Source organism: Nanorana parkeri, unplaced genomic scaffold, assembly GCF_000935625.1.
Source record: "Nanorana parkeri isolate BGI_ZX_2015 unplaced genomic scaffold, ASM93562v1 scaffold1075, whole genome shotgun sequence".
NCBI classification, from domain to species: domain Eukaryota; kingdom Metazoa; phylum Chordata; class Amphibia; order Anura; family Dicroglossidae; genus Nanorana; species Nanorana parkeri.
In genome coordinates, this window is record NW_017307343.1 from 460,965 (window position 1) to 472,250 (window position 11,286).

The window sequence follows — 11,286 nt, forward strand, 5'->3', positions numbered from 1 at the left end:
CACTATCTGCCTCCCAAAGAAATCCTTCTCGGGCTGTAAAAATGAGAAAAGGAAACGGAATCAGAAATTATGTTTATACTTCGGTCACAGCTACAAAAAATATCGCCAGCACTTTTAGCAAATGATGCACTGAATTTTTAGAACGGGTCCAGCAACACCCTCTCCAGTTCTTTTAGCTTTAAAAGGCAGAAGGGTTGAACATCTTTTCCTGCAGTCTTTGGTAGATATCCTGTTGCTTCCTGTTGTGTCACCAGGACAGGACGTTAGAACACTCCAATAGGTACACTGACAGTAATGTAAGTCTTCAAAAGACCTCCTGCTTTACAGCTCCCTCATCTACGCCTCCCATGCTCGCCTCCAGGACTTCTCTAGAGTCTCTCCCATCCTATGGAACTCTGTACCCAAACCTGTTAGTCTATCTCCCACTCTGACTGCCTTTAGGCGATCCCTTAAGACTCATCTCTTCAGGGAAGCCTATCCCACCTCAACCTAACCACTGAACCATCACATTCTCAAACAATTCATCCCCACACAGCTACCTCCTCATGTATCACTTGCCCCTCCCTTTTAGATTGTAAGCCCTCAGGGGCAGGACCCCCCTTACCATCTTGTCTTGTAATGTCTTCCTTATATTGTAAAGCGCTGTGCAAACTGTTGGCGCTCTATAAATCCTGTATAATAATAATAATAATAGCAGTGGCACGTGGTCCCTGGTGACAGCAGCGGCACCTGGGGTCCTTTGGGAGAGCAAATTTCAACACACAACGCCTACCGGAGAGCAAAGTATAAAACTTGTTCTTCTACAGGGGTCTGCTGTGGAAAGATTATCAGGTCTGGTGATAGGGTCACTTTAAGATGCATTGACACCTTTAGATGCAAGGAGCACACACAAAAGAGTCACCGCTCCTCCACGGCTCAGGAAAGAAATCAGCCGGGTGCTTGCCGCTGGGAGCATGTCCTTGCTCTAGTATGAGCCCATACAAACAGAAGGAAAGGTGGCCGCACACCGCATTCCACTGCAACGGTTTATTGAAGCTTGTACCACATCACTCGTGTCCCACCCAAGGTCCGCCAACGCTGACACGTTTCACCCAATCTCTTCCACTAAGCTTGTGATTGGGTGAAACGCAACAGAGGGGAAGGACCTTGGGCGAGTGATGTGGTACAAGCTTCAATAAACTATTCCAGTGGAGTCCGATGTGCGGCCAGATTTTCTTCTGTTTGTATTGGTGTTTGCCTCTGCATATATCCCCATTGGCGAGATTTCGTTACTTAGGGTCATCAAGACATGGAGAGGGGGGGAAATCTCTCTGAAGTTAACACAGAGATTATAAAAAATCTGAGAGCTTCTGGCTCAAAGATAGAAGGAAAAAAACAAAACAAAAAAAACTTCTGATCAGAGTGCCACCATGGTGTTGCTGGCGAGGCCCCAGGATGAAACACTTATGCATGGAAATATCAGGTAACCTCTGCAGCAAGTAAAAGTAATGGCACAACCCAGTAACGCCTGAAAATGTTGCATCTAATCTCACTGATCTCCTGAGCCGTGTTACATCCTGGCAGCCAGTTGTCCTATTCACTCAATTCTTCTGTGTACTGCTACCTGTATCAGAGCCTGGGAAATTGAAGCCAAGTGTTAGAATCCAAACATCGCCCTCTAATTCTCAGAGCGACAGTCTGCACGGCAGACAGTCCTGTGAGAAGAAGCTGCGGTCCCCACCCTCAAACAACGCTATGCTCCGTATTATTGGATTCTATAAATGTCTAATGATAACCGAGTGGACTTTGTGACTTCAGTACATTGACAAGAATGTCCAGGCAGGTCACTATAACCAATGACTGATCTGCATCAGAGGCAGCACAACAAAGCTAGTATAAAGTATCTTCTGCTGCCACTATCAGTAAATATCCACCAGATGGCTCTACCTTCTGCTCAAACGTCGTCTTCTTCATGATGTTCTCCAGGCGCTGCTCGTGGTTCAGTGAGCTCGGTTTAGCGGCAGGTTTGGCTACAGTCTTTTCAGCGTTCTTTTCTTCCTTTTTGCTGGCAGCGTCCTGGCAAGAGACAATAAGATTTACCAAGAGCACAGAAATCTTTACCAATTTCACATACGCCCAACCACTCAGAGGAGAGCACTGCCACCCTATAGTGCTGGTACCCCAGAACACAACCCGCATGGAATTCCTATGCTCTCTGTTTACCCGTAAAGGATACCTCACACACAAAAACATCCTGGATGGCTTCTATCAATATTAGCCAAATTCTGTGTAGGTGTGTGTGGAGTGTGGTACGGGTATTGGGCCAAGTTCCTTTGAGGGAAGGAACGAATGTGTATTCTGTGAAGATCTGCACAATAAGTCAGCACTTTAGAAGATACTTTATTTCACAGGTGGATTCTCAAGGAGGACAATATCTTCAGGAGGTTCCAGTTTCCTCTCAAAGTCTAGATAGAGTAGATCAGGTTATATAGTGAGGTGGGCTGAAAGGAACCGAAAATACCCACAAAACCCGTGTGAAGCACAGTAGGCTCTTACAAAGACAAAAGGCATCTGCATGTCTCACTTCCATCACAAAAAAAACCCCACAAAGGATCTGTTCTTTAATTTGGGATAGTGGATGCAGCCATGTGAATCATCCCTACCAGGGGTAGGCAACCTTGGCTCTTCAGCTGTACTGAAACTACAAATCCCATAAGACATTGCAAGCCACAGGCATGACTTCCAGAGGTGGAAGCATGGTGGGATTTGTAGTGTCAGCACAGCTGGAGAGCCAAGGTTGCCTACCCCTGCCCTAGGCCCAATGTGCATCTGGATTTGCTGCTTTATACCCTAACATTACAGAACCATTTGTCCAAGCTGCACACAGTTCTTTCAGACATGTTGGCCATCATCAGTGCAGGGTATGGAAACCATGGCTTCTATGGGTCGGGGCTTTTGGGAACCATTGAGAAAGTATAACTAGATTTTCATCCGAACCTTCGATCGAAAAATCTATTCAGAAGATTCGGTAATGCCGTCAGAGACTTGACGAGCGTCGTTTGAAATTTGGGTTTGAGTTGAACATTGCAATGAATGGAGTTTCTTTAATTAAAACCCCATTCACTGTTACAATTTTGGGCATTCAAGAAAAAAAAAATTCCCATCCTGCTCCTTTGATTGCCATTGAAAGAGATTGTCAATTTGACCCCATGAACCATTAAAAGACAAATCCCGCCACCCCCTTCCCAATCCTGCTGTAAGTACTTGCCTTAAATGATGCCTCTTAATCCGATCTTCTTCCTGTAGTTTTCAGCTGTCCCTCCAGTGCTGTGTGCGGGTCTCCGATCCAGCGCTGACTCCTCTGTCCTCCTCTTCTCATATGTCCCACGGTGTCTGCATGCAGGTGCACGCTGCTCCATAGACTTACCTTGTGTCTCTCCTCATCTGCCGGCCGAACATCTGAACCGGCCCCAAGATCCTTTGCGGCCGCCCGAGACTCTTTAGATGTTCGGACGGGAGCGTGCGGCGAAGACACAGGTAAGTTTAAACCCTTTTTAAAAAGGTTTTTTTTAAATGTTTTTGCATATCCCTACTGCTTGCTAGCCGTGTATATATGCAAAAACGTGCGAGGGTTTAATAACCCTTTGAAGATAAAAAAAATGTTTTTCCCCAAATTTTTCTTTTCGAAAGTACATTTTACTGCTGCATGGACAGTTTGAGCTGGAAGAAGTGTAAACTGCTATGCAAAAATTCCATCCATACAAAGCCAAACTATGTAAATGTTCATTATGCAAATGATCTCTTACAGATCTGGTTTTTAATAATGCATTTTGTTGGGTGAGGCAGTTAGCAGTGACAAGCGCTTATACAAACAGAAGTATGGCTAGGTACAATTGTTTATGTTTAAAAAGAAGCGTTTTAAGCGTAACTTAATGAGTAATAACAATTCCAAAAAGCAGCTCTGACTGCAATACCTAAAGGGTTATTAAACCCTCGCGTGTTTTTGCATATATCTATGGCTAGCAAGCAGTAGAGATATGCAAAAACACTAAAACAAAACAAACCTTTAAAAAAAAAGGGTTTAAAAACTTACCTGTGTCTCCGCCGCGCGCTCCCGTCCAAACATGCGCAGTTCAGATGTTTGGCCGGGAGAGACACAGGGTAAGTCTATGGAGCAGCGTGCACCCGCACAGACTCCGTGGGACATCAGAGAAGAGAAGGATATATGTTCGCTCACCTCCCGATCTACTGAGTCGACCTGTGACAGTCTCATTGTCACAGGTCGGCTAGAACTATGAGGTGAGTGAAAAGCGCTCACCTCATAGTTCTCCTTTAATGTCACTTTAACTCCTTTTTTTTTTGGTACTGTCCCCCTGCAAAAAGAACTCCCCAAGATCCGGCGTCACTCAACTTCTGAACTGAATGATGCCTAGCGTCATCAAACCCACTTCCTGTGAGCTCAGGCTGCCAGAGACACACTGACTGGGGGGCGGAGTTATCAAATCAGCCTGGACCTGCCTCCCAGCATCAGCCAATTCCAAAAATGTATCATTCTTTGGCAAATAAACGTATTAAAACTGATACCTTCCATGGCACGGTTGAAGAGGACATTTGGATAGCTATGGATCTATTTTAATACATCCTCATGTTTCATCATCCCCTTTTGCTGTACGAGATGCAGACATTCCGGCGAGATTGGCTGTTAATGGCTGTTTGCGTCTTTCCAGTCGGGTCTCCGAGATACCGTGTAAACAGAGAGGCTTCTGGGATTGACATGTTCCCCAACTGTGGTCCTGCGGGGAGCCCTTGGCATGCATCCGGTGACTCCTGACAATCGTTAATGCTCTACGGTGACTACAGGTAGAAGGGATGCGATTCTCCCTCTGCACACGACAACCCACGAGGGTGTATATTTAAAGTAACCAACGTCACTACTGTTTTCTTTTTTTCCCCCAATTAGTGAATGAGCGTAGTGTGTGCGAACGAAAAAAACCTAGCAACTATAACTAGTCAATGAAACGTCAAAAGTCATCTGCAGATCAAAAATACATCTACAGAAGAACGACAACATCATGCGAATAACAAAAAGGGAACGCCAGCTGAAACACCATTCGTGTGTAAAACTATCACTCTGTAATGTGCATGTCAGTGAGGGAAAAAAGTAAAATAGACATTAAACTATGATCGGTTTATGTTATCTGCAGCCTTGGAACTCACCTTGACGGCACTAGATCCGCTCCTATTACCTTTCTTATTCAGATGCATGATATGTTCCAAGGTTATAGAAGTCACTGGTAAGAAGTTAAACATGCGCAGTTCAGATGTTTGGCCGGGAGAGACACAGGGTAAGTCTATGGAGCAGCGTGCACCCGCACAGACTCCGTGGGACATCAGAGAAGAGAAGGATATATGTTCGCTCACCTCCCGATCTACTGAGTCGACCTGTGACAGTCTCATTGTCACAGGTCGGCTAGAACTATGAGGTGAGTGAAAAGCGCTCACCTCATAGTTCTCCTTTAATGTCACTTTAACTCCTTTTTTTTTTGGTACTGTCCCCCTGCAAAAAGAACTCCCCAAGATCCGGCGTCACTCAACTTCTGAACTGAATGATGCCTAGCGTCATCAAACCCACTTCCTGTGAGCTCAGGCTGCCAGAGACACACTGACTGGGGGGCGGAGTTATCAAATCAGCCTGGACCTGCCTCCCAGCATCAGCCAATTCCAAAAATGTATCATTCTTTGGCAAATAAACGTATTAAAACTGATACCTTCCATGGCACGGTTGAAGAGGACATTTGGATAGCTATGGATCTATTTTAATACATCCTCATGTTTCATCATCCCCTTTTGCTGTACGAGATGCAGACATTCCGGCGAGATTGGCTGTTAATGGCTGTTTGCGTCTTTCCAGTCGGGTCTCCGAGATACCGTGTAAACAGAGAGGCTTCTGGGATTGACATGTTCCCCAACTGTGGTCCTGCGGGGAGCCCTTGGCATGCATCCGGTGACTCCTGACAATCGTTAATGCTCTACGGTGACTACAGGTAGAAGGGATGCGATTCTCCCTCTGCACACGACAACCCACGAGGGTGTATATTTAAAGTAACCAACGTCACTACTGTTTTCTTTTTTTCCCCCAATTAGTGAATGAGCGTAGTGTGTGCGAACGAAAAAAACCTAGCAACTATAACTAGTCAATGAAACGTCAAAAGTCATCTGCAGATCAAAAATACATCTACAGAAGAACGACAACATCATGCGAATAACAAAAAGGGAACGCCAGCTGAAACACCATTCGTGTGTAAAACTATCACTCTGTAATGTGCATGTCAGTGAGGGAAAAAAGTAAAATAGACATTAAACTATGATCGGTTTATGTTATCTGCAGCCTTGGAACTCACCTTGACGGCACTAGATCCGCTCCTATTACCTTTCTTATTCAGATGCATGATATGTTCCAAGGTTATAGAAGTCACTGGTAAGAAGTTATTGGTCTGTGAAAGCTGAAACACTAGATGGGATTCTTTTGGCAACTGGCTGTAAAACCTCTCAGGACGCCTCTGAAGGTAAAGAACCAGCGTAAGAGCCAGTTTACACCATCCAATGCATCCACGGCACGGTTCCGTGCCATGAACGCACTGGATCACATTAACAAAGCCTCCCCCATGTTCTGGGGCGTGGTGGTGCATTTATTTCAATGGCACCGTAGACATGCCCCCTGCCTGCCTGCTCAGTACCGCAATGCCCTGGCATTCCAGTGTGGTGCAATCTCCAAAAAATTGCATGGACTATTTTTTGCGCCCGCCCCACACTGGGACGCAGGGCATTGTAGTACTGCACGTTCTGGTGCAGACAAACTCACTGCAGGGGGAGGTGTGTCTGCGGTGCCATTAAAAAGGATAGCACCACCACGCCCCAGAACGAAGGAAGGCTTTGTTTATGCGATCCAGTGCGTTCATGGCACGGAACCGTGTGACCAGGACCTGAGGGTCATTGAGCCGTTCCCAAATATCACTAAAATATTATATATAAATAAAGTAAATAATGAGATCTAAAACATTATATGTCAATTATTATAGCTGCCTGACTGTCATGCTAATCTCCAGAAGGCCACCTGCACTCCTTACGGTCTCACGGTTCCATGGTATCAGTGGTGCTCAAGGTGATCGCACAGATGGCGCCGTGCAAAAACGAAAAGTAATCACATCGGTTCACCGGCACACACAAATATCCGTCATGCTAATCTTTTTGCTTCTCTACTTGAGTCCTGATCTGGAACATACGTATGCAGAGAAGGAGACCTGGCCTCATTCTCATGCATTTTCACAATGAGATCAGCAGCCCCTGTATTTCTCCCATAATGGGTTGAGTATAAAGCCGAGCTACAGGCACATCAACTTACACTTCAATGTATCCCTCAATAGTCACAAAGATATAAAACCTCTTTTTACGCTCCAAAAAGGTCTTTGCAAGCCCAGTTATTACTTTGTAGTGACATCATCACTGAGCTGCACATAATCTGTGCAGAGAGCAGAGCTGGGGGAGGGACCCAGGAAGCCCCACCCACTACAGGCTGCCTGCAGAAAATGGCAGGAGGGGGCCGGTACAAGACCAATCACTTTGCCCAAGCAGAGCGTGCAGCAATACACACGGCTTTTGCATGAGAACAATATTTGCTTATCCCGGAGTTCAGCTTTAAGGCCGCAGCCATTTGGATAATTCGTCTTCAGTGAGGATCAAGCACACAGGTTATGAAAACACATCACCGCTGTCCCTCAGCACTCACCCTTCCTGCGTTGCGTGCCTGCTGGAAGGCCTCCGACCGCCTCATCTTCTCCAGTTCAATCTCTCGTGAAATAAGCTGCTTGGCCTGGTATGTTAGCGGCTTGCGGGCTGGGAGGTCAGGGAACCTGCACACATCCTCCACATTGCTGCAAAATACAAAAACATTCATTAGAGCTAAACAAAGACATGGCGACCTATGACAACCTACCACTTTCATCCGGAGCATTTCATTTGGGTTGCCTATAACACAGGGGTGGGCAACTCCGGCCCTCCAGCTGTTGTGGAACTAGAGGTCCCATGAGGCATTGCAAGACTCTGACAGTTACAGGCATGACTCAGAGGCATTTTAGGATTTGTAGTTTAAGCACAGCTGGGGACCGGAGTTGTCCACTATTGCTAAAACAAGATCCTAGCCAGATGTAGTCTCTAGCATTTCGAAAATGAAAAGCCAATTAGTTGTTAAAGACAGGAAATACAATTCCTTCTATACACAAGCACTAATGTATACTGCGGTGGCATCTATATGGCTTCCAAACACCAATGTACACAGCAGTTGCATTCATATGGCATCCAAACACCAATGTATACAGCCGTGGCACTCATATGGCATCCAAGCACCAATGTATACAGCAGTGGCATCCATATGGTGTCTAATGTATAACACAAATGTGGATTTCCTCCTCCTCCAAAAATAAAAGTAAAAAGGGGCACGTTTGGCCTCATTCAATTGCCCCGTACATTGTGAAGGGCCACATTTTGATGCACCGGGAGCTGCGGAAGCTGCTCACTGCAAAAAATGGCCCTTTACACTATGAGGCAAAGCAGCTAGTGTGAATAAGGCCTAAAGCACAAAGGCTTAAACAGAGGCAACTGCCTCCTCTCCAGTTCCAATGTGCTTTGTGTGTTGGCGCCATATTGCCCCTTATATCCAAGTATCAATTCATAACAACTAGCCATCGCCCACAACAACCAATCAAATTTCATGTTTTACACCACATATGCTGATTTCTTAGACACTTAATTAGCAGCATCTATTTATCCAAGTCGGTGCAGCATGATTATTAACAAAGGAAAGAATGTTAAAAAGTGTATCTAAAGCCAAAAAAAAAAAAAAAGTCATATATTGCAGCTTATCTATTGGGATTTTGAAAACAGGGGCAGCAGCTGGAATAGCCAAAGTCAATATTTGAGCTGGGCTCTTTTTTAATGATAAAGAAATAGGAGAATAAATAATGTACAACAAATCTATTTCAGGTGCAATGTGTTATAAAAGGTGAACGTGGGTTTCCATTCCCCCCCAGCCTTGAACTGGGAGACCAGGAGCTGTATTCGGTCTCTGGATTCGAAGCGAGAGATGGCAGAGAGGCTGCGTGGTGATTAAATGGCAGGGGAAGGCATCTATAGAGTGGGCTGCCATCTGCTTCCCACGAGCGTGCGGTGCATGTGATAGCAGGAGCGGGCTGATAACAAGCGGCAGAGATGCGTCGCATAATCCGGTCTCCAGGAGAAGCCACCCCTGAGATTATGTAACCAGCAACACATTAATAACATTGCTCTGATTCATCCGCCGGCGACGCAAGGTGCGACAGGTGCCATAGAAAATGCCTCACCGTGCCCACTGCAATTTCACTGGTACGTCTCCGGCTTGGCCGACGTGTGAATAAAGAGCACATATAGTAATGATTCCTAGTCCTCATCTCTAGAATAAAAGGAATGATTGCTGCCCCCATGGAACATCCCATAGGAATCCACAAACAGCTCCTTGCCCATCTCTTGCAAAACATACCTGGAAACATTCAGGATATTGTATGACCGCCTTAAAAGAGAACCTGCCAATAACTTAAAAAAAACAAAATTGCTGGCAAAAGGATAAGAAAAATTATTTCCAATGAGCTTTGTCCTTTCCGTAATTGATTATTTACTAGCAATGCGCCTTTGATTGAAAATTTTACTACTCCAAGAGAGTTAATTCCCTAGCACGAGGGTGGGCAACTCCGGCCCTCCAGCTGTGCTTTAACTACAAATACCAACATGCCTCTGGGAGTCATGCCTATGACTGTCTTACAATGTCTCATAGGACTTGTAGTTCCACAGCAGCTGGAGCTGCCCACCCCTGCCCTAGCACGATCCTCGCTTCTCCTTGCACATCATAGCCCTCTCCTGTTCTATAATGAAAGATCTAGACTTCGTCTGACTTGTCCGGACCCCTCTGCTGAGCCAAGCTTCCTTTTTTGGGGGCATTTTCACGATACCTTCCTTATCTGCTCAGCTTTAAAGAGTGACCAGTCAGTAGGTCCCCTACCATTCAATCTTTCTGTTTAATAAAACCTCAAGACTGAGTTACCATAACATGATTGCATACAATTATGAGCTTATTGAGGCCTACAACAACCGGCTGCAGGTTGGTGTAGGCTGGACAGTCACAATCATAGAGGTTCAGGCATGAAAGTTATACGCCGGACAGATGGCGTTCGCATGGCACCAGCACCACTAGACGGCACCGATGAGTATAGAAATTCCTTTGCTCCCCAGCGCCATCTAGGGGCACTAATGCTGTATGAATGGTGTATGCCACACTGCGTTTTTATAAATGAACCCCCTTCGTGTGTTTTGGGCAATCCACACCGAAGCCTAGCGTAGAATGTTTACAATAAATACATATTATAGGACAAAACAAGTTAAGGGATCACATGAAAAAAAGAAGAGAGAGTGGGCTGTAAGAAGCAAAGCAGGATGGACAACAGCACACCACTGTGCAGGAAGAGGAGTGACATTGTACTCACGGGTCAAGCTTGTAAACGTATTGCCCGTCCATGGTGCGCTCCTGGTGGTAGGTCAGGTTATAGGCCAGCATTGTATTGATCAATTCTGCCAGTTGCTGCTTCTCTTTCATGCTGTACAGCTGAGTGTTGACCTGGAGGAGCAGAGGACATAGAATGGGTCAGTGCAGAAGACTGCAATAACACTTCCATATGCTGTAAAGCGCTGCACAAACTGTTGGCGCTTTATAAACCCTGTATAATATAACAATCATATTAGAATGCATTGATGGGTGGATGTCGGTCTGGAGGAGAGGGACTTCTCAGGCAGCCTGTATTTACAGGTAGACCACTCTAGGTAAAGCCCACATGTTATGCCGAGCCGCCACGACCAGAAGAACCGAAATCCAATTAATTGGGCCAGGGACAATCAGGCTGGGGAGGAAAAGAATGGATGATGCTGGAAGTCCTCCAGCCAAGAAATAAGGTGGGCTCCATGTGAATTGCTGCAGCTTCTAATGCACATTGTGAGGAGCAGTGAAATCAGAGAAGCCATTTCAGTCCAGGAGAGGAGCCGGTACAACTGTGCAAGACTGAAGGGGAGGCCGGAGGTCAGATAGAAGACTGAAGGGGAGGCCGGAGGTCAGATAGAACAGTGCTCCCCAACCTTTTTATCGCCGCGGACCGGTCAACGTTTGATAATTTTACCGCGGCCCGCTGAGGGGGGGGCGTTGATTGTTTATATTTTAGATTGTTTTGATTT

General features: G+C 45.8%; 1 protein-coding gene across 1 annotated transcript in view; it reads right to left on the reverse strand.

The window, feature by feature from the left end:
• Positions 1-11,286, reverse strand: part of CHTF18 (chromosome transmission fidelity factor 18) — a 42,951-nt gene that overhangs the window by 2,985 nt on the left and 28,680 nt on the right. The window contains 4 exon segments of the mRNA XM_018567615.1: positions 1-33; positions 1,927-2,055; positions 7,766-7,910; positions 10,548-10,678. Coding sequence (XP_018423117.1) covers positions 1-33; positions 1,927-2,055; positions 7,766-7,910; positions 10,548-10,678 — 438 coding nt within the window.